The 24,230-nt window shown below is 37.6% G+C and overlaps 1 protein-coding gene and 1 pseudogene across 22 annotated transcripts in view; one reads left to right on the top strand and one right to left on the bottom strand.

Moving 5' to 3' along the window:
* The window catches only part of ZNF568 (zinc finger protein 568), a 154,372-nt gene that overhangs the window by 69,667 nt on the left and 60,475 nt on the right, over positions 1-24,230 (top strand). Inside the window, exons 1-4 of one of the 22 annotated variants that reach the window (XM_053210209.1) lie at positions 197-329; positions 1,580-1,646; positions 4,467-4,646; positions 7,062-7,120. In XM_053210209.1, coding sequence (XP_053066184.1) covers positions 225-329; positions 1,580-1,646; positions 4,467-4,646; positions 7,062-7,120 — 411 coding nt within the window. In that variant the 5' untranslated portion in view covers positions 197-224. The other 21 variants (XM_053210185.1, XM_053210206.1, XM_053210186.1 and 18 more) reach the window with 21 other exon arrangements.
* Positions 18,546-20,977, bottom strand: LOC106974693 (14-3-3 protein theta-like; annotated as a pseudogene).

Here is a 24,230-nt window from a genome sequence, read left to right as displayed (position 1 = left end):
AAACGACTGTAACTGCAATTCTCGGCGTCTAGCCGAGTCTCAGGGTTGAGAGGCACTGTAGCTTGGCAGGCTCCAGCCGGCCCTCGAGCGCGCACCTGGCCCGCGCCCCTCCCTCACACAGGAAACTCAGACTGCGTTCTGGCCGGAAGTTGAATCGGGCCGCGAAGCCTTCTGGGAGGTGTTGTTGTGCTCAGAAACGTCCGTTGGGAGGCGGGCGCGAAGGGATGGTTCAGCCTTGCCGGCGCCTGGCCTGGACCTTTCTTGTGGGTCGCTTTCACCCAGCCTCCCACATACTGCGCTGTGGATGCGCATTCGGGCGTTTCCAGCAGGTGACGCTACCACGTCCCCGCGGCGGGGCATGGAGGAGGGGTTTGAGGTGTCTGGGCTGCCCAGTTGCGTTGCTCACGGGGCGGGGCCTCTCCGGAGGCCCTGCGCGTGTGGAGTGGCAGCGGTGCAAAGTGCCCGGGGTTGGGAAGTACGCGCCTGTCGGGTGGTTGGAGTTATTGGAACAAGAAACTGTGGTGGGAGTCAGTGTGTGTGTGCGTGTGTGTGTGTGACTGTGGTGATGTGTGTGAGAGTAAGGGGGCGTGGTTGCATGTGAGTGTAATGGAGTAATTGTGATGGGACATATGATTGTGGTGTTGTGGTTGTGTGTGGCGGTAGGGTGTTTGTGTGGTTCTCGGAGAAGGTCGATGGTGAGGTGTTTGTGATGTGTAGTGGTTCTTGTCTTATTTGAGTTGACTTCGGTGTAGGGTTTGTCATGGTTGGTAACTGCTTGGAAAAAAAATCTGTATAAATTTTTTTTTGTATTTGGTTTTAAGCAGTCCTCCCTGCCCTCCTTGGCCACTCCTTAGTCTCCTTTGCTGTCTTTTTTTCCCTGGAAGTTCTTGGCGCTTTTCTGCTGCTTTCCAGTTTTCCTGTCGACCTTTTCCAGGTTCATTATCTCAACATCATATGGCTTGCTTCTTATCATATGTATAATTTAGCTATTGTTATGATAATAATGCTGCCTAACAAACTACCCCTAAACTCGGTGACGAACTACAGCAAGCATTTATTCTCATGGTCACCTGTTCACAGGTTTTTCTGTGTTGAGTTTACTTAGGCTGGGTTTGGCTGGACTGCAGTATGGATTTAGATCTGCTCCACATGTGTTCTTTCTGCTGCTCAGGCTAAAAGGACAGTGGTTAACCATGACATGTTCTCCTCATTATGAATCACCAGAGCCCAAGACAGATCATACAAACACCCTTAAAAACCTCTGCTCCTAAATATGCTAATAATACGTTAGTCAAAGCAAGCCACATGGCTAAGCTTAATGTCGGTTACACCCAAAATGGGAGCACAAGGCAAAGTTACATGGTGAAGAGTGAATATGGGGGGGGGGGGGGAGGGAGTGTGTGAAAAATTGAGACCAAGATTCTAATCTACCACATTACAAAACATGTCTCTTTATCCTGGTGAATGCCTTTTAGTCCAAGTTCTCTTTTGTCTGATAATATTCCTTTTCAGGTTTTGTTATTGTATTACCCAGGAATTTCATTTTCCAACCCCTTCTTTTTATGTTTTTATGCTTCAGATCTCTTGTAAAGAGTATATTGCTGGGCTTTTTACTCTTTTATCCTGTGTGAATGTTGTTTTAATAGGTGAGTTTAATTCATTTGCATTTATTGGCATTGCTGATATAAATTTGTTTTTTACTTATTGCGACTTTTTTATTGTGCACATTTACCTTATTCCCCTTTCCCTCTTCAGTGCTTTGGTTTCTGTTCTTTTCCTTGAATTTTTAATACGCACACATAGCAAAATCCCAACTTAAGATTTTCAAACACTTGAACTCCAAACTACCCACTCATTTCTATGTTATTCTTGTCTAATGTATTACTTTCTTCTGACTTTAAATGCCCCAAGTTAGTAGAGTTCATTTGTTAAATACATATTTATGTGTATATATATATATATATGTGTGTGTGTGTGTATGTATATATAAAAATGTGTACATATGTGTTTTTATATATATGTGTATATATATTTTTAAATTTTGATAAAATAGAGATAACATAGCACATAACATAAAATTTGCCATCTTAATATCCGCACCCCCATTTTAATTGCAGCATTATTTACAATAGCCAAGATAGGGAAACATTCATCGACAGATAAACAGGTACAGAAAATGTGGCATATGTATACAATGGAATATTATCCAAAGAAGGAAAACCTGCCATTTGTGACCACATGGATGAACCTGGAGAACAATTACGCTATGTGAAATAAGCCAGTAGCAGGACAAGTACTACATAATTCCGTTTGTATGACATATATAAAACAGATTCAAGAAGCATGAGAAGAGAAAAATGGTTGCCAGAGCTTGGGAGTAGAGGGAAATGGAGAATTGTTGTTCTGTGGGTATAAAGTTTCTGTTGTGCAAGATGAGTAAGTTCTAGAGATCAGTACAACATAGAACCTATATTAACAAAGCAGTATTATGAACTTTGTTAAAAGTATAGATTTCATGTTAATTATTCTTATAGAAACAAAACACAAAAGAACACGAAATTTTTAGAGGTAATAGATATGTTTAGTACTTTGGTTATGGAATTGGTACTGGATATATGCATTTGTCCAAACTCACCAGGATGTATATGTTAAATGTGTGCAATTTTTTGTGTATTAATTATACTTCAATAAAGCTAAAAACATTTAACATTTTAATCATTTTTAAATGTTGAGTCCAATGGCATTACATTCATATTGCTATAACACTATCACCATCCGTCCATCCATCCATCCATAGAACTCTTCATCTTGCAAGACTTTATACCCATTAAACAATAATTCCCCATTCCTTGGATTCCCCAGTCTGAGCTACTATTCTACTTTCTGTCTATATGAATTTGACTTAGTACCTTATATAGTTTGGATCATACAGTATTTGTCTTTTTGTGACTGGTTTAACTTAGCATAATGTCCTCAAGATTCATCCATGTTAAAGCATGTATCAGAATTTCCTTCCTTCTTAAGGCTAAGATTCCACTGTATGTATGCACCACATTTTGTTTATCCATTCATCTGTCAGCACATTCTTTGGTTGCTTCCACCTTTTGACTATTGCAGATAATGCTGCTGTAAACATGGGTGTACAAGTCCCTGCTTTCAGGTTTTTTGGGTACATCCCCAGAAGTGGAATTTTAGGATCATATGGTAATTCTGTTTTTCATTTTTTGACTGCCATACTGTTTTCCATAGTAGCTACACCATTAAAAAAAATTTTTTTTTAATGTTTATTTTGGGAGGGGGGGAGAGACAGAGTGTGGCAGAGAGAGAGGGAGACATAGAATCTGAAGCAGGCTCCAGGCTCTGAGCTGTCAGCACAGAGCCTGATACGGGGCTTGGACCCATGAACCGTGAGATCATGACGAGCTGAAGTCAGCTGCTCAACTAACTGAGCCACCCAGGCACACTGTGGCTACACCATTTAAAAAATTTTTAAATGTTTTTTAAATTTATTTTAGAGAGAGAGCAAGCAGGGGAGGAGAAGAGAAGAGAGAGAGACACAGAAACCAAAGCAGGCTCCAGGCTCTGAGCTGTCAGCGCAAAGCCTGATGCGGGGCTCAAACCCATGAACCGTGAGATCATGACCTGAGCTGAAGTCGGACACTTAACTGATTGGGCCACCCAGGTGCCCTGACACCATTTTTTTTTTTAATTTTTTTTTTAACGTTTATTTATTTTTGAGACAGAGAGAGACAGAGCATGAACGGGGGAGGGGCAGAGAGAGAGGGAGACACAGAATCAGAAGCAGGCTCCAGGCTCTGAGCCATCAGCCCAGAGCCTGACACGGGGCTCGAACTCAGGGACCTCGAGATCGTGACCCGGGCTGAAGTCGGACGCTTAACCGACTGAGCCACCCAGGCACCCCGCCCTGACACCATTTTAATGAACATATTTTTTTGAGCACCTATCATCAATGGCAAAAACAGATAAAATAAATCCCTGTTTTCATGGAGTTTATATGAGGGGGTACACAGACAATATGTATGATAAATTATATAGTTTGTTAGTGATAATTGCTATAGGGGAAAAAATAGAAACTGTGTGACGGATATTAGGATATTAGATACTAGGATATCTCAAAATTATTGTAATTGAACGTTACTGTTTTATTTTGTTTTACAGTGCAAGGATTATTCTCTTGCGTATTATTATTTTACTTTTTACCTACTAAAGGCTCAAAGCAGATGATAATATTTCTTAACTTGGCCATTTTATTCATCCAATATCATTGTGATGTGAGTATAATTCTCATTTCAGATGAAGAGTATTGGAATTCTAAATTGCAACTCTTTTACCTCAGTTGCGAAGATAAATGGGAAATGGAATAGCTGCAGCTCTCTTTTACTCCGAATCTAGAGTTGCTACAAAGCTGTCTTTTTTTACTCACCTTTGTATTTGTCTCTGCACAGGGTCTGCACCTTTATGTCACAGAAGATATTTGAAGAGCAGACACTATGTGAACATCACTGTGGTGTTTACCTTGTTTATCTATAGTCTTGGTGTTTCTCCTGAGCACTTGGTTCAACCTAGGTTGCTAAGTCTTTGGGTTTTCCTCCAGATTTCTGCTGTCTCTGGATCCAGCCTCTCTGGTCAGTGATTCCAATGAATGTGAATTATAAGCAAGGAAGTTAATTGTTTGGGGCTGTATTAGTTATCTACTATTGTGTAACAAATTACCTTAAAATTTAGTGGCTTAAACAACAGGAAATATTGTCTCACTTTCTGTGGGGAATGAGGAACAATTTATCTGGATACTGTGGCTCAGATATTTCATGAAGCCGCAGTCAAGATGTTGACAAAGCTGCAGTCTTTGGAAGACTAGATTAGAGGTGGAGGATTTGACTCCTAGGTGGCTGGCAAGCTAGTGTTAGCTGAGGGCAGGAGCCTCTCCCTATCGGTGGTTGAGTGTCTTCATGGAATGGTGGCTGGCTTCTCTCAAAGTGCATGGTTCAAAAATGTACAATATAAAAACCACAATGTCATATATTGCTTAATTTCGGAAGTCACACACTGTCATTTCTGCAACATCCTGTTGGTTAAACAGATCGACTCTATTCAGCATGGAAAGGGTATACAAAAAACATGAATACCATAAGGCAGTGATCATTAGGATCCATCTTGGAGGCTGGTTACCATAGGGATCTAGTGAGAAAAAACAAGTAAATTGGATTTGTATCATAAGTCCACAGGTCCTCCCTCCACAAAGATAAGACAGATCTGTGATATAACTAAAAGGAAGCCTGGAGGACAGGTATCCATCATGGAAGGAGACCTTCTGACCTGAGACCTCTCCTGGAGGCTGGAGAGTCCTGAGATAGAGTGGACCCTGGAATTGCTGGATCTGCAGCTTATTTTAACCCTTCTGCCCTGAGTGGGCAAAGCCTGAATGACTTCTCAACCTTGAGACATCAGCAGTAGCTGTGTGACAGTGGAGCGTTTTACCCAGATGATGGAAAGGAGAGGTGAGGTGGTTCAGAGATGAGCAGAGTTTAGGAGAGAAAGGCTGTACATTGAGGGGCAGAAAGAGTAAAAAGAGTTAGGAAATTCAGTACTCCTAACAAGAAAGTTCATATTGGTGATAATTGACTGTGCAGGGTAGACATTTGTTTTTTATTTATTCACTTGATTTTTTTAAATAAGTATTTTAAATGTAATTTCTCTCTCTCTTACATTTAGATTTTTTTGTAAAGGGCTGTCAAATATATAACCATAAGCAAAATTTCCTACTCTATCCTTTCTCATCCCTTGATCCCACTCCCTAGAAGCAACCATTTTGAACATTTTGGTGTTCAGTTCCACTTTCCTGAATAACATCCTCATACAGCTCATGCTTGATTTCTCAGTTTTAGATATTTCCTGGTGACTTTTGACAATGGAGATAGGGATTTATCTCTGTTTTCTACCTAACCTCTTTCTTGTCTTCCTCATCCTACCCTTCCCCCACTCACCTTCTCCTAGTCCTTCTTTCTAATATGGTGTTATTAGAGGTTGAAGGTTGACCAGATGCCAGGATATGCATCTATTTTGGGGTGGGGGTGTGGGCTGGTCAGTTTTCCCAGCAAGAAGTCCTAGATTTTGCTTGAGGAGTATAAGCCAGAAATGCTTTGGGAAGGCAAATAAGGGTAGGAAGTGATGAGAAGGGAGAGGGAGGATACCTCATCTTTCAACATTACAACTTTCACTTTAATTCCCTTATTTTCTCTACATTGCTCCTGTTCCCATCCCTGCATTTGGTTCCCATCCCATACTCCTGGTACCTAGTGCCCCATTCCTAAGCCTTTCAAGGGTTCTGCCATGGTTTCCCCACCCTTCCCCCACCCTCACTTAAGCTGCAGCTTTCTCTAGTTAATTAGATAACAGTCATCTGTCTCTAGCTTCCAAAATTTTGTTGATATCTCTTATCTGCTGAAGTCTCTATATCCTTTATCCTTGTGAAATTCAGCTTCCTTTGTTCCTTTACTTTCATCATGGTTGGGTTTGGAAGAGGGCAGAAGTAAATGCAAATATGCACTCTTCTATGAGTTTTTTAGATTAAAATTTAAATTGTTTGAAAATATCATTAGAATCATGATCGCATTTTATTTTTTCCATCATAAGAATGTTTCACAATGCCTATAACTTGTCTCTGATGAAAGTTTTCCCACGTTTTTTGCAGTGCTTCATAAATTATATAATTTTTTAATCTTTGTAGTATTTATTAGTATGTACTTGAAATAAATTTCCTAGTAAGAATAAAATAATAACAGGTTCCTAGGGAAAAGCTATTTTGTCAATAAATTCATTGGGCACCCTGTACTTAGCCTTTCATAAATTCCCATTGGACCCTGTATGATTACATTAGTCTTTCATGTACATTTCAGCATCTCTATAGCCTAGTGGTCACTAACATTTCTCAGTGCTTTGAGGATCATTATAGATGATATTATAGCCACCTGGTACTGAAGATTTCTATAGTCCTTTGTCTGGAGCTCTGAAGTAAATTTGCTTTATTTCTCTTCCCTCAGCTTGGCATTCTCAGGACTCTGACCTTTTGGAGGAAGAAGACGATATGACCAGGTCTCTTGTACGTTTTAAGCATTTGTTTCCTGTATTATTTTACAATGCAGTAGTAGTGGGTTACCTTAACATACCAGTATATTGGAAAAAAACTAAATTGATGAAAATTAAGGTGAGGAAAAATACAGATAAAAGATCAGAACCAGGTAAAATTTGGGATACGGCTATACAGAAACAGGCCCATACAAAGTTATTAAAGTTGAGTTCAATTTGGATATGAGTGGGAGAAACAAAAGCAAACTGTGACACAAAGTTTATTCCATAATTTGCACTGTTTATGAGGAAAAAGCTATTAAGGAAGGAAGGAAAGAGAAAGCTTTTCATTGGCACCATCATTCTTATACTTTTAAGCTTAGATTTTTTCAAAGTCTGTCCTGGCCAAAGATTAAAAACTAAAATTATCTGGAAGAGTAAATAGAACACATCTTTAAAATGATCCTACATATATATTTTCTTCAGTTGAGATTATTACAAATTGAGCTAAAACATACTAACATTCTATGGAAAAATCTAGTTCTCTTATCTATAGCTTTCCACATTTTTTTTTTTATTATTGACTCAGAGGATGCAGTATTCTTTGTCTTCTTGCAAAATGACTTGTTCTCCTTTGCTCTTAATTCTTTTTGTTTCCAATTCTAGAATCCCTTACACTTCTGTGGTTTAAATATTATCCACTTCGCTACCTCTTTTTCTCAGCTTATACTTTCCATCCTGAGACACACAAACACACTTCTTTTGGATGTGTGATCATGTGGTTCATGCAGTTATTTCTCCTGTTGGCAGAGTGCTTCCCTAGGCCTGTGGAGACTTAGGTTCAAATCTTGGCCCAGCAACTTACTAAGTGCATGTTATGGGCAGGTTTCTTAATCTCTTTGGCTTTAATTGTTTATAAATGGGAATTATAATAATACTTATCCCATAGGAATATTGGGAGGGTTCAATGCATATAGTAAGTGCTCCATAAATGATAAGTATTGTTAATAATTGTTAGCTGTAGAAGTCCTTCCCACCTGAAAAGGCCTTGGGATATGTTGGCTGTATTCATTGATTGCCTTTTTAGTTTGACATATGAAACCAATGAGATAAAAGAGAATATGCCTGGTTTGGGTTCATACAATTAATCCTTCTCTTTGGTAAAACCCTTAAACACTGTAATAAGGCAAACAGTTTATTTTGCCTTTATAAAAGGGAACAGCTTTTGTAATGCCGCATAAATATACTAACAATTCTTAAAAACCAATAATTAAGAAAACAGAAAATATCATGAAGAACATGAAGAGGCAGTTGGAAGAAATGAAGGTGGCCAGTAAATATTTTAAAATATTAATGTCAAAAAGAAAAAGACTGTTCAGATTTGCAGTTACATTTTTTAGGCGTATTTTGAATTGGTGGGTAATGACCATCTTTTATAAGAAGATTCCAAATAATTAGTTCACACATGCATTTTGTCTATGTAGTAGAAATCTGGAGATCAAGCAGTTGTGGTCTGCAAGTGGAATACTCGTAGCTATCAAAAAATTCGTAATAGCTCTTGTCAGATATGAAAGCCAAATGTTTTGGACTATCAAATAGAAATAGACTGCCTCTGTTCCTGGGCTTGCAGTCCCAAATTCATTCTACAATACGGATATAAATCTAGTCCATGGCAATTTTTATTTATGTGTGAATAGACTACAGCTAGAAAAGCAGCTAGAAAAATTTTTCTACGGCAATAATAGCTTTATTATGTGCCAGGTGTATTATGTTATAAACTTTACATAGCTTATTTCATGTAATCATTATCAGAAGCTTGTAAAGTAGATATTATTATTTTAGTTTTTACCAAGGAAGGAAGTAAAGCACAAAGGTTAAGAAGTTGGCATAACTTCATGTATGACGTGTATATTAAAGCCAGAATTCAAACCATACAACCTGACTCTAGGACCACACCATGATACTGTACAGACTGAAGCCCACTCATGAATGAAGGAATGCAATTGACTGTTCATATTATTTGTTCATTTTATATTAGTCTTTTTTCTACTTGATTTTAGGGAATTTTAAGAATGCCTGTTTTAGCATTAAGATTTATATAGATACCTTTGCTTAATCTATCACTTTTATGTTGTTTTGTATCTTTTGTTGTATAGACATTTAAATTTGGATAGTTACATTTAGCATATTATAAATATGGGCCATATACAATAAGAATTCAGTCAATACACAGCATCAGTATTTAATAGTCCTTTCTTTCATGAATTGCCAATGTTGGTCTTTTCTAAGATAGCTTTTTTTTTTTTTTAAGTTTATTTATTTTGAGAGACAGTGCATGCAAGCAGGGGAGGGGCAGAGAGAGAAAGAGGGAGAGAGAGAATTCCAAGCAGGCTCTGTGCTGTCAGCACAGAGCCCGACATGGGGCTCAATCCCATGAACTGTAAGATCATGACCTGAAATGAAATCAAGAGTTGGATGCTCAACCAACTGAGCCACCTAAGCACCCCATTCTAAGATAGCTTTCATAATGTTAGGTTATAGAGATAGTCTGTTTTCAAAAGAAAACAGACCATTTTTGCATGTAGACCAGTTGTTCCAACACCGTTGTTAAATAGATATTTCCTTTGTGATGCCACCTTTATCGTGTACATGCTTAATTGTTTCTAGGCTCTTTATTCTCTTTCTTTATTCTATTTGTCTACATCTATACCAGTACTATACTTCTGTGTGTGGGTGTGTTTACATTGTTTTAATTACCATAATTTAAAAATAACCCTGTTACATAGGCAAGGATTTCCCCATCTCCCACCACACACCACACATATGTTGTTCATAGTCTTTTAGAAATTTCTTAGCTACTTTGGAACCCCTGTGGTTCCACTTGAATTTTATTTATTTTTTATTTTTTTTAAGTTTTTTTTTAATGTTTTACTTATTTTTGAAAGAGAGAGAGAGCAAGTCGGGGACAAACAGAGACAGGACAGAGGACCAGAAGCAGGCTCCATGCTGACAGCACAGAGCCCAATCCGCGGCTCAAACCCATAAACCCCCATGCTACCACATTTATTTACTATAATTCTATATGCCTAGTCATGTAAAAAGAAAAAAATGTGAGATACAAATTGGGAAGGTGTGTGCAAAATTATGATATCTAGATGATACAGTTATGGACGTGGGCAGCTGAAGAGAAATAATAGAACTCAATCTCATATGGACACAAAATTAATTTATATAAAACCAATAGCATTCTATATATAAATCACAACCAGCTCAAAAATAAAATGGAAGAGGGGCACGTAGGTGGCTCAGTCAGTTAAGCATCTGACTTGGTTTCAGCTCAGGTCATGATCTCACAGTTTGTGAGTCTGAGCTCTGCATCAGGCTCTATGCTGACAGTGTGGATCCTGCTTGGGATTCTCTCTCTCTCCCTCTCTCTCTCTCTCTCTCTCTCTCTCAATAAATAAAATAAATAAACTAAAAATAAATAAAATGGAAGATAGTAAAAGTAGAAAAAAAACCATAAGGAAAAAAATATGGAAGAAAAAAACTTAAAATATTAATGTGGCCTAAAAGAGGATTTCAATACATTTTTAAAGCATATGTTTTGGATAAGATCCATCACTATTAAACCAATTTAATTTTAAATTAATCTTTAGACTTAGTAAAGATTCTAAATATTTTTCTTAGAATAAGGCAAGTCTATTCAAACTGAGTCTAGAATATATTTGAAAAGTAAGGATATAAAATAGCCAAGAAGAAATATGAAAAAATGTTGTGTGTCATGCTCTAAGTTCTTAAAGGAATATTTAATATTTGTGTAATCTTTTTTTTTTTGAGTTTTAAACTATTTACACTTTATTTTTTTTTCAATGTATGAAATTTATTGTCACATTGGTTTCCATACAACACCCAGTGCTCATCCCAAAAGGTGCCCTCCTCAATACCCATCACCCACCCTCCCCACCCTCCCACCCCCCATCAATCCTCAGTTTGTTCTCAGTTTTTAAGAGTCTCTTATGCTTTGGCTCTCTCCCACTCTAACCTCTTTTTTTTTTTTTTTCCTTCCCCTCCCCCATGGGTTTCTGTTAAGTTTCTCAAGATCCACATAAGAGTGAAAACATATGGTATCTGTCTTTCTCTGTATGGCTTATTTCACTTAGCATCACACTCTCCAGTTCCATCCACGTTGCTACAAAAGGCCATATTTCATTCTTTTCATTGCCACATAGTATTCCATTGTTGGTGGGAATGCAAATTGGTGCAGCCGCTCTGGAAAGCAGTGTGGAGGTTCCTCAGAAAATTAAAAATAGACCTACCCTATGACCCAGCAATAGCACTGCTAGGAATTTACCCAAGGGATACAGGAGTACTGATGCATAGGGGCACTTGTACCCCAATGTTTATAGCAGCACTCTCAACAATAGCCAAATTGTGGAAAGAGCCTAAATGTCCATCAACTGATGAATGGATAAAGAAATTGTGTAATCTTTTAAAAAAAATTTTTTTAACATTTATTTTTGAGAGACAGAAAGAGACAGAGCATGAGCAGGGGAGGGGCAGAGAGAGACAGGGAGACACAGAATCCGAAGCAGGCTCCAGGCTCTGAGCTGTCAGCACAGAGCCCGATGCGGGGCTTGAACCCACAAACTGCGAGATCATGACCTGAGTTGAAGTCAGATGCTTAACCAACTGAGCCACCCAGGCGCCCTGTTCTGTAATCTTTTTAAAGTTTATTTATTGGGGCACCTGGATGGCTCAGTTGGTTGGGCGTTAAAACAATAAGCATTAAAAAAATATAACTAATCAATTAATTAAAGTTTATTTACTTTGAAAGAGAGAGAGAGTGAGCACGAGGTGGGGAGAGCAGAGAGAGAGGGAGAGAAAGAGAATCCCAAGAAGTATCCATGCTGTCAGTGCATAGCCCAACTTGGGACTTGAACTCACAAACCACGAGATCATGACCTGAGCCAAAATCAAGAGTCGCACGTTTGACTGACTGAGCCACCCAGATATCCCTAATATTTGTGTAACTTTAGGGAAAAATAATTTTTTAGAAAAAGTCCAGCATCATATATACTACAGAAGTGACATGCAATTGCCTTTATGCCTTTATTGTAAACTTTGTCATTTTTTAAAAAGATTTGTCCTATTAAGTATCTTAAAAATGGAGAGGAAAGTGCTCTGGTACCAGCAAGAACTTTGGAGATGTTAAATCTTGTTGCCAGGGCTATGGGGATACCCATCTTTTTTTTTTTTTTTTTTTTTTTTTTTTTGACAGGAAAAGGAATAAAACTTAATGACACAAAATTTGTGGGATTTTTTTGTTTGTTTTTGTTTTGTTTTTTGAGGGAGAGAGAGTCTGAGAGAGAGTCAGGGAGGGGCAGAGGGACAGGAACAGAGAATCTTAAGCAGGCTCCACACTGGGCTCTATCTCACTGCTGTGAGATCATGACCTGAGCCAAAATCAAGAGTCGGACACTTAACCAGACTAAACCACCCAGGTGTCCCATGACACAAACTTTGAATTTATGTTTTTTAAGGTTCAATCTCTTTGTTCCTTGCTACTAATATGGCATTTTTAACATATATATGTAAAGAGAGTTGACATCTTAGGAAAGTAGACTATTTTAAAGCACTGACTCATCTTTTTATACAGTCAGAAATTAACCCATATTTATTTCAAGGTCTTTTGTTACTTGTTTTATATGTTTTTTCAGGAGTGTGATCTTCATTTGTTTTTTTTCCTCTGTGAGATTTATGCTCATTTACTAGATTTAGTGGAAAAGATGTTTTGATGCTAATTTATTAGAACTCATGAAAAATGCATTTTCTCTTTTGTTGTTTTTCCTTATCTTTGTTATACTTTATATTCCTTAGGGATTATATATTCCTAAAACATTTATTGAATGATTACTGGGTCCCATGCTTAGTTCTGAGTGCTTCTCATTTTTTGTCTCCTTTAGTTCTTACGTCAACCTGTTGAGGAAAATGACACTTTACAGATGAGGAAACTGAGACTCAAATTTGGCTATTGTTGAGGTCACACAATTAGTAAATTTTGAAGCCAGTAAATTTTGATGTCAGACTCTACAGCCTCACTGTTAACCAGGAAAAATGTCTAAATCGAGCTCTACTTTGAGAGCCTAGTACTTTGAAAATGTTTTCCAGTTAGGTATGTGTTAATTAGATATCTATTCTGCTTTTCTGCTTCTGTTATCATGCTTGGCATCTGTAGGTTGACTATGTGGGTTTGGGGCTCTGCTTTGGGATGCAGGTCAACTGGTCTTGCCAGGTCACTAAAGTACATGAACGAAGTCAAGTGAAGAGCTTGCCCCAGGAAACTGCTGCCCTTTCACCTGAATGAATACATGAGGAGCAGACTTGAGGCTACCCAACAGCTCAGGTCGAGGCTGTGAATTGTCTTTTCACTTTCTTGATGATGGCCTTGAAAGCACAAAATTTTTATATTTATCTAATGTCCATTTTTTCCCCCTTTTGTTGCTTATGCTTTTGGTGTCATATCTAAAAATCCATTGCCTAATTCAAGATTACAATTAACACCCATTAACATTGTCATAATATCTCTATTTTTATTTCAGCTCCTTTAATTCTTTTTCATTTGTGCCTTTGGTTTTACTTTGTATCGTGTATACAATACATTGAGTATAGTGTTTAGATTAAATCTTCATTCTCCATCTCCATATTTGTCATCATCTTACAAAATTGAGTATAGTTTTTAGATTAGATCCATTCTCCATCCTCCATATTTGTCATCCTCTTTCAACATTTTCATCTCTTTGTTATTTTACTTTGCATCCTAGGAGAGCTTCTTAGTTCTCATGTCCATGGTCACATTGACAGCTCTGTCCTTTATACCCTCCAATATCTATTAAAAAATATTTTTCATCTCCTGGGTATTTCAATTCTGTAGTTGAATCTCTGTTATGTTGGCATTCCTTGATCTTGCCCATTTCCTTTTTCATCTCATCCCTGTTTTACGTTTCAGCCAGATCTCTCCTTCAGCATAGAGCTTCCCTCCTCTCTCCAAACACACCTCCCTGTATTCACCAACCTGGAAGCTCCTACACCTATGTTTTCTTCTAAAAATTGTATAGTTTTAATTCTTAGCTTTAGGTCTTTGATTCACTTGGAGTTAATTTTTGTACCTGGTATGAGGTAGGGATTCAACTTCACTGTTTTGCATTTAGATAATCTGGTTGCTCCAGCACACGTGTTGAAAAGACTATTCTTTTCCCCAGTGAATTGTCTTGGCACCTTTGCCTAAAATCACTAAAATGTGAGGGTTCATTTCTGAAATCTCTGCTTTATTCACATTGATCTCATATGTCTATACTTATGCTAGTACCGTAACTGTCTTGATTGAAATTGGGAAGTGTTGAGTCCTCCAGGTTTGGTTTTTTTTTCTTTTTCATGATTGTTTTGACTGTTCTGTGTCCCTTGCATTTTTATAAGAATTTTATTAGGATCACCTTTGCCATTTCTGTAAAAAAAAAAAAAAAAAGGCAACTGGTATTTTGATAGGGACTCCATTGAATTTGTAGATCAGTTTGAGGTGTATTGTCATCTAATATTGTTTTACAATCCATGCACATGGGGTGTTTTTCTTTTTTTTAGGTCTTTAAAATGTCTTTCAATAATATTTTATAATTTTCAGAATGTAAGTTTGACAAGTATTTGTTAAATTTGTCCTTAAGTATTTTATTCTTTTTGATGCTATTGTAAATGGGATTGTTTTCTTAATTTTATTTTTTGTTTATTTATTATTTTGAGACAAAGGGAGAGAGTGCAAGCACATGAGCAGTGGAGGGGCAGAGAGAGAGAGAGAGAGGGAAAGAGAGGGAGAGAGGGAGAATCCCAAGCAGGCTCCCCACTGTCAGCATGAATTCCAATACGGGACTCGAAATGACAAAGCATGAAATCACAACCTGAGCCGAGATCAAGAGTCAGACGCTTAATTGACTGGACCACTCAGATGCCCCTTTATTTCATTTTTGGATGTTCTCTACAAGTGTCTAGAAATACAGGTGAGGTTTTTGTGTTGATCTTATATCCTGCAAACTCGCTGAGTTGTTTATTAGTTCTAATAGAATTGTAGTGGATTCCTTAGATTTTCTATATACAAAATTATGCCATATGAAAATAGTTTTATTTTTTCCTGTCTAATCTGGATGCCTTTTATTTCGTTTTCTTGCCTGATTACTCTGTCTAAAACATTCATCACAATGTTGAATAAAAGTGTACATCCTTGTCTTGCTCCTGACCTTAACAGGAAAGCATTTAGTCTATTACTATTTATTGTTAGTTGTAGATTTTCTGTAGATGCTTTATATAGCATTGAGGAAGTTTCCTTTTTTTGCTAGTTTGTTGAGTGTTTTTATCATGAAAAGATGTTGGAGGTTTTTTTTTTTTTCATGTTTATTTATTTTTGAGAGAGAGAGCACAAGCAGGGGAGGAGCAGAGAGAGAGAGAGAGAGAGAGAGAGAGAGAGACAGAATCTGAAGCAGACTCCTGGCTCTGAACTATCAGCACAGAGCCCAATGCAGGGCTCAAACCCACGAACTATGAGATAGTGACCTGAGATGAAGTCTGACGCTCAATGGACTGAGCCACCCAAGTGCCCCCAAATTTTGGGTTTTGTTAAGTGCTTTTTCTACATCTGTTGAGATGATCATGTGGTTTTTATTCTTTATTCCGTTGATACCATGTATTTCATTAATTGACTTTCAGGTGTTAAACCAATATTGCATTCCTGGGATAAATCCTTCATAATCATTTTTATATATTTTTGTCTGTTTTTAAAAAAAATTATGTTTATTTATTTTTGAGAGAGAGAGAGAGCATGAGCAGGAAGGGACAGAGAGAGAGGGAGACAGAGAGTCCGAAGCAGGCTCCAGGCTTTGAGCTGTCAGCACAGAGCCTGATGTAGGGCTCAAACCCACGAACTGTGAGATCATGACCTGAGCCAAAGTCGGACACTTAACTGACTGAGCCACCCAGTCACCTCTATTTGTTTTTAAAGAGCAGTTTTTGGTTCATAGCAAAGTTGTAAGTATAGAGATTTCCCATATACTCCTTGTCCCCATGCATGCACAGCCTGCATGACAGAATATTATCAATATTCTCCACCAGAATGGTTGGTACATTTATTACAATTTGTGGACCTATATTCCCCAAACTATAGTTTACATTGGGGTTCACTCTTGATTTTGTGCAGTTGATGGAATTAGACAAGTTTATAATGGCATGTACTCATCATTATAGTATCATACAGAGTATTTTCACTGACTTAAAAATCCTCTGTTTTGGGGCGCCTGGGTGGCGCAGTCGGTTGAGCGTCCGACTTCAGCCAGGTCACGATCTCGCGGTCCGTGAGTTCGAGCCCCGCGTCGGGCTCTGGGCTGATGGCTCAGAGCCTGGAGCCTGTTTCCAATTCTGTGTCTCCCTCTCTCTCTGCCCCTCCCCCGTTCATGCTCTGTCTCTCTCTGTCCCAAAAATAAATAAACGTTGAAAAAAAAATTAAAAAAAAAAATTCTCTGTTTTCTATTCATTGCTCCTCTCTCCTCCACCAACTGCTGGCAATCAATGATCTTTTTACTGTCTCTATAGTAGTTTTGCCTGTTTCAGAACATCACATAGTTAGAATCATACAGTATATAGCCTTTTCAGATCAGCTTCCTTCACTTAGTAATATGCATTATAAGGTTCCTCCCTGTCTTTTCATGGCTTGATAGCTCATTTCTTTTTAGTGCTGAATGATATTCCATTATCTGAATATACCACTGTTTATTTATCCATTCACCTACTAAAGGACATTTTGGTTTCTTTTAAGTTTGGTAATTCTGAATAAAGCTGCTATAAACATCTGTGTTCCCCGGGGCACCTAGGTGGCTCAGTTGGTTAAGCATCCAACTCTTGATCTTAGCTCAGGTCTGACAGTGTCTACCCTTTTTTTTATTATTATTATTGTTTAATCCATTTACTACTAATGTTAACACTAAAATTGTTGGATTTATGTTTTCTATGTTCGTGTCTTTTTTGTTTCTCCTTTACTGCTTATTTTTTCCCTTAAGTAAATGTTTTCTACTATAAAATTTTAACTTTTTAAATTATTTTTGACTATATTTTTCTCTGTGCTTGCTCTAGGGCCTATCATATACATTTTAACTTACAAGAATCTTCAAGTTTATGCTAAATTCCAGTAAGATATAGAGACATTACTCTAGCTCTATTCTCTCTTCTGTTTTTTGTATTATTATTGTTACGTGTATTACATCCATGTTACAAACCCAATGCATTTCATATTATATCTTTTTTTTTAATGTTTATTTATTTTAAGAGAAAGAGAGTGAGCAGGGTAGGGGCAGAGAGAGAGAGAATCCCAAGTCCATGCTGTCATGCTGTCAGCACAGAGCCTGACACAGAACTCAATCCCATGAACTGTGAGATCATGACCTGAGCTGAAATCAAGAGTTGGATCCTACCCAGGTGTCCCATTCTAGTTTTCATCATTTGTTCATATGGGTTGGAGTTCCCAACGGGTGTCATTTGCCTTACTCCAGTATAACTTTGCTTTCAAGATTTTCTCTTTGTCTCTGGCCTTCAGCATTTTTGCTATGATTTATCTGGATGTGTGTATGTATGTGTATGTTTTTACTTGGAGCTCATTTAGTTTCTTGGATTCATAGAGTATTTTTCATCAAATTTGGATAGTGTTCAGCTATTTCTTGGCATGTTTTTTAATACCTTTATCTTTTTCTTGTCCTTTTAGTACTTTTACCATGTGTATATTGGTATACTTGATGTATATATTCGATAGTGTACTTGATGTCCCACATTTCTCTGAGGTTCCGTTTATTTTTCTTCATACTTTCTCCTGTTTGGTCCTCAGATTGTGTAATCTTGTTTTAGTCTACAAATTTGCTAATTCTTCATTTTGCCAATTCAGATCTTCTAAGCTTGTCTAGTGAATTTCTCACTTCGGTTATTGTACTTTTTAATTTCAGAATTTGGCTCCTTTTATAACTCTGTCTCTTTATTCATCTGTTTCTGATGAGACATTCTCACTGTACTATCCTTTTTTTTTTTTTTTTAAGTTTTTGTTTTAATCACCTGGTACTCATCATGACAAGTGCACTCCTTAATTCCCATCACCCATTTTACCCATCCTCTACCTACCTTCCCTCTGGTAACCATCAGTTTGTTCTCTATAGTTAAGAGTCTGTTTCTTGGTTTGCACTCTCTCTCTTTGTTTTTTCTCTTTGCTCATTTTATTCCTTAAATTCCACATATGACTGAAATCATACGGTATTTGTCTTTCTCTGACTGAATTATCTCACTTAGCATTATACTTTCTAGACCATCCATGTTATGGCAAGATTTCATTCTTTTTTATAACTAAATTACATTCCAGCATATATGTGTGTGTGTGTGTGTGTGTGTGTGTGTGTGTGTGTGTGTGTGTATACACACACACACACGTATATATGCATGCGTATGTGTGTGTGTATACATGCTGCCATGTCTTGGCTATCATAAACAATGCTGCAATAAACATAGGGGTGCATGTATCTCTTTGCTTTTTGTTTTGTTTTTTTGTTTATTTTTAAGTAGGCTTCACACCCAGTGCAGAGACCAGTGCGGGGCTGAAACTCATGACCCTGAGATCAAGACCTGAGCTGAGATCAAGACTCAAATGCTTAACTGACTAAGCCATTCAGGTGCCCCAGAGGTGCATGTATCCCTTTGAATTAGCATTTTTGTGTTCTTTGGGTAAATACCCAATTGTTTAATTGCTGGATTGTAGGACAGTTTGATTTTTAACTTTTTGAGGAACTTCCATACTGTTTTCCAGAGTTGCCACACCAGTTTGCATTCCCACTAATAGTGTAAGAGGGTTCTCCTATCTCTACATCCTCACCAACACCAGTGGTTTCTTGTGTTGTTGATTTTAGCCATTTTGAGAAGTGTGTGGTGATCTTTCTTTGTAGTCTTTTCATTGTAGTCTCCTGCCCATTTTTTAATTGGATTATTTGGTTTTGGAGTATTGAGTTTTATGTTTTTTATATATTTTAGATACTAACCCTTTATCAGATATGTCATTTGCAAATATATTTTCACATTCCATGGGTTGCCTTTTAGTTCTGTTGATAGTTTCCTTTGCTGTACAGAAGCTTTTTATGTGGCTGTAGTCCCAATACTTTTATTTTTGCCTTTTTTTTTTTTGGAGGTGTAGGTGAATTTTTCTTGGGCAGTTGTCAACTTAAACAGCAACAAATGAAAATTGAAGGAAACTTCTTGTTGTCACAGCTAGACAAGTCCTCCATCATATATGATAAGGGAGGCATTTCAATTTGTGACCCTGAGCACAGAAATGCCAAATACTAATCTAATACTAATACTTCTGGATTGTCTAATCTAATACTTCTGGATTCCTACCGAAAACAAGTACATTAAGAGCGTGGAAAAGTTGCTTACTGAAAGGAAGCCCCTGAAGGAGAGTAAGGGAGGGAAAGTAGAAATTAAGTTATGTAGAACACTTATAAAGTGTAATGAACTACATTTTCTTTTTTTTTTTTTTAAGTATATTTCTTTTGAGAGAGACAGAGACAGTAAGAGTGGGAGAGGAGCAGAGAGAGGGAGAAAGAAAGAACCTCAGGCAGGCTCTGCACTGTCAGTTCAGAGACTGACGTAGGGCTCAAATTCATGATCCATGAAATCATTACCTGAGTGGAAACCAAGAATCGGATGCTTAACTGACTGAGCCACCTAGGCGCCCAGCATCTTCATATCTTCCTAGTAATATAAAACACAGTCACTTGCAGAACTGGTTCGGATTACTTAAATACCAAATACATTTTTAGTCCTCTACATAAGTGTTTGAATGTTATCAATGTTTATATGAAATGAACCTATTAATACTTTTCTACAGCAGTAACTGCACAGCAAAAACACCAAGACAAACACAATCAAGGAATGGAGTTTTCCCAAAGCTGCAGTGTGAAAAGACTATAAGCAGTTGATTCCATACACATGAATGGGTTTCTTTGCTGTAGGAAATCCAAATAGAATAAGGAATGGAGATGAGTAAAAAGGTTTCTTGTAGGGAAGAAGGATGACACCTTATATGCTTTTAGTTTTCTGCCCCTTCTGCCATATCACATTCTTCTACTACACTGTCTGATGTCCATAAGGTTAGGTTGTCTCTATAAACATGCCTCAACTGCATGATGAGGGTGTTGTCTCTGTATGAATCTTCATTCAGTGTATCAAGTTCTGCAGTGTCCTCAAGCAGTTTTAGCCAGTGTGCAGGAAAGGTCTGGGTTAGTAAATATCTCATAGTAAAATACAGAAAAGTTAAGAGCCAGCCCGAGGTGGATTGGGTATAGACTGCATCTCTTTCTTGCTTATATCAAAAGCCTCTTGGTAAGCTCCTTGGGAATTATCGATCATTTGTTTTCAATAAACACCGTATGCAACTTCAGCAAGATACCTGAAGTAATCTCCCTTCATTTTCTGATAGGAGACCTTACTTTTTATAATTAGTTGCATAGGCTGTTAAATAGTTATCCAACAATTCTAGCACCATGGTGCAGATGGACCTCAGTTTAGACTCCACTTTCCCCCGGTAGTCCTTAATCAACTGCAACTTCTTGTCTGAGGTGTCAGTTTTCTGGTCACTGCTCCAGATGACCCTCCACATGGACCTGCAGCCCTGACCATGTTCTCATAGGACACTGAGAGCAGGTTGTGTTCCTTGTTGCACAGCTCAGCACCCTGCTCAGTCATGGCCTTCATGCAGATGGCTATGTCACTGTAGTGTTTGGCCTGCCCAGCCCAGCTTCACCTTCTGGATGATTTACAACTTCTCCATGGGGGCCAGGAGAGGAGAGTGAGGGCAAGTACCAACGAGATCAACAGGAGGTATGGAGAGGGCCTTCATATCTTCACCGCTGGGGCACAAGTCTATTTTTGTTTTTGTTTCCTTTGCCTCAGGGACCTGTAGAGAAAAAAATTGCTACAGCTGATATCAGAGAAATTAGTGCCTGTGCTGTCTTTTAAGATTTTATGTTTTCAGGTCTCCCATTTAGATCTTTAATCCATTCTTTTTTTTTTAATGTTTTATTTATTTTTGAGAGAGAGAGAGAGAGAAAGCTAAGGAGGGGCACAGAGAGAGGAAGACACAGAATCTGAAGCAGGCTTCAGGATCTGAGCTGTCAGCACAGAGCCTGACGTGGGACTCGAACTCACGAACCGTGAGATCGTGACCTGAGCCGAAGCCAGACACTTAACTGACTGAGCCACCCAGGTGCCCAATCTTTAATCGATTCTGAATTTATTTTTCTACATAATGTAAAAAACTGTTCCACTTTTGTTCTTTTGATGTTGCTGTCCAGTTTTCCCAGCACCATTCATTGAGGAGACTCTCTTTTTCCCATTGGATATTCTTTCCTGCTTTGTCACCAAGATTAATTGACCATATAAATGTAGGTTTATTTCTAGATTTTCTATTCTGTTCTATTGATCTATGCCTATTTTTGTGCCATACCATATTGTTTTGACTTCTATAGCTTTGTAATATAACTTGAAGGCTGGAATTGTAATACCTCCAGCTTTTCTTCTTTTCTTTTTTCTTTGTTTTTAATTTTTTTTTTAAAGTTTTTAAAGTGTATTCAGTTAGAGCGTGTGTGTGCAAGTGGGGGAGGGGCAGAGAGAGAAGGGTAGAGAGAATCCCAAGCAGGCTCCACACCCTCAGCTCAAAGCCTGACGTGGGGCTCGAACCCACAGACCGTGAGATCATGACCTGAGCCAAAGTCAGATACTCAACTGAGCCACCCAGGTGCCCGTTTGTAAGTTTTTATTTAAGTAATCTCTACACCCAGCGTGGGGCTTGAACCCATGATGCCCCCAGGATCAAGAGTTGCATGCTCTTATGACTGAGCCAAGTAAGCATCCCTGCTTTTCTTTCTCAAGATTGCTTTTGACTATTCAGGGTCTCTTGTGGTTCCATACAAATTTTAGGATTGTTTGGTCTAGTTATGTGAAAAATGCTGAGGGGTAGTTTGATAGGGATTGGATTAAACATGTATGCTGCTTTGGGTAGAATAGACATTTATGTTTTATATTTATTGTTTTTTAACAATCTCTACACCCAACGTGGGGCTTGAATTCATGACCCCAAGATCAAGAGTCATAAGCTGTTTGGACTGTGCCAGCCAGGTGCCTGGGTAGCATAGACATTTGAACAGTATTTGTTCTTCCTGTCCATTAGCATGGAATGTCTTTGCATTTCTTTTGTCATTTTCATTTTCTTTCATTTGTATTTTATAGTTTTCAGAGTGCAGATCTTTTATCTTTTGGTTAGATTTATTCCTAGTATTTTATTATTTTTTGTGCAATTGTAAATGGGATTGTTTTCTTAATTTATCTTTTTGCTACTTCATTATTGACGTATAGAAATGCAAGATTTCTATAGATTGATTTTGTATCCTGTGACTTTACTGAATTCATTGATCAGATCTAGCAATTTTTTTGTACAGTCTTTCAGGTTTTCTATATAGTATCACATCATCTGCAAATAGTGCAAATTTTACTTTTTCCATACCGATTTGGATGCCTTTTATTTCCTTTTGTTGTCTGATTGTTGTGGCTTGGACTTCCAGTACCATGTTGAATAAAAGTGGTGAGAGTGGATAACCTTGTCTTGTTCCTAACCTTAGGGGAAATGTTCTCAATTTTTCCCTATTGAAGATGATATTAGCTGTGGATTTTTTGTATATGGACTTTACTATGTTAAGGTATGTTCCCGCTAAACCTACTTTGTTGAAGGTTTGTATCATAAATGGGTGTTGTACTTTGTCAAGTGTTTTTTCTGCTCTAGTGAAATGATCATATGTTTCTTATCCTTCCTCTTATTGATGTGATGTATGACATTGATTGATTTGAGAATTTTGAACCACAGTTGCATCCCAGGAATAAATCCCACTTGATCATGATAAATTATTTTTTTAATGACGATTTTTGTATCTATGTTCATCAAAGATATTGGCTTGTAGTTCTCAGTTTTTCTGGTGTCTTTATCTGGTTTTGATATCAGGGTCATGCTGGCCCCATAGAATGAATTTGGAAATTTTCCTTTCTTCTAGTTTTTAGAATAGTTTGAGAAGAATAGGTATTAATTCTCCTTTAAATGTTTGCTAGAATTCACCTTTGAAGTCATGTGGTCCTGAACTTTTGTTTGTTGGGAGTTTTTTGATTACTGATTCAACTTCATTGATGGTAATTGGTCTGTTCAAATTTTCTATTTCTTCCTGTTTCAGCTTTGGTAGGTTATACATTTCTAGGGATTTATCCATCTCTTCTAGGTTATTCAATTTGTCGGCATATAGTTTTTCATAATATTCTCTTATAATTGTATTTCTATGGTGTTTGTTGTTATTTATCCTCTCTTGTTTGTGATTTTACTTATTTGGATCCTTTCTCTTTTTTTTTCTGTTAAATCTGGCTAGCGGCTTATTAATTTTACTGATTTTTTGCAAAGAACTAGCTCTTGGGTTCACTGATACGTTCTGTTTTTTTTTAATATCTATATCATTTATTTCTGCTCTAATCTTTATAATTTCCTTCCTTCTGCTGGTTTAGGTTTTATTTGTTGTTCTTTTGGTAGACCTTTAAGTGTAAGTTTAGACTGTTTCAGATTTTTCTTGCTTCAGTTTACTGCTATAAACTTCTTTCTTAGAAGCCACTTTTGCTGCATCCCAAAAGTTTTGAACCATTGTGTTTGTATTTTCATTTGTTTTCATGTGCTTTTTAATTTTTCTTTTATTTCCTGGTTGACCCATTCATTGTTTAGTAGCATGTTATTTGACTTCCATGTATTTGTGGTCTTTCCAGATTTTTTTCTTGTGGTAGACTTCTAGTTTCATAGCATTGTGGTCAGAAAAGATGGATAGTATGACTTTGATCTTTTTGAATCTTTTTGAGGATTGTTTTGTGTCCTAATATGTGATCTATTTGGAGAGTATTTCATATGCAGTTGGAAAGAATGTGTAGGGGTGCCTGGGTGGCCCAGCTGGTTAAGCGTTTGACTCTTGGTTTTGGCCTAGGTTATGATCTCATGGTTCATG

Source organism: Acinonyx jubatus, chromosome E2, assembly GCF_027475565.1.
Source record: "Acinonyx jubatus isolate Ajub_Pintada_27869175 chromosome E2, VMU_Ajub_asm_v1.0, whole genome shotgun sequence".
Classification (NCBI taxonomy): domain Eukaryota; kingdom Metazoa; phylum Chordata; class Mammalia; order Carnivora; family Felidae; genus Acinonyx; species Acinonyx jubatus.
This window is presented reverse-complemented; position numbering and strand designations above follow the sequence as displayed.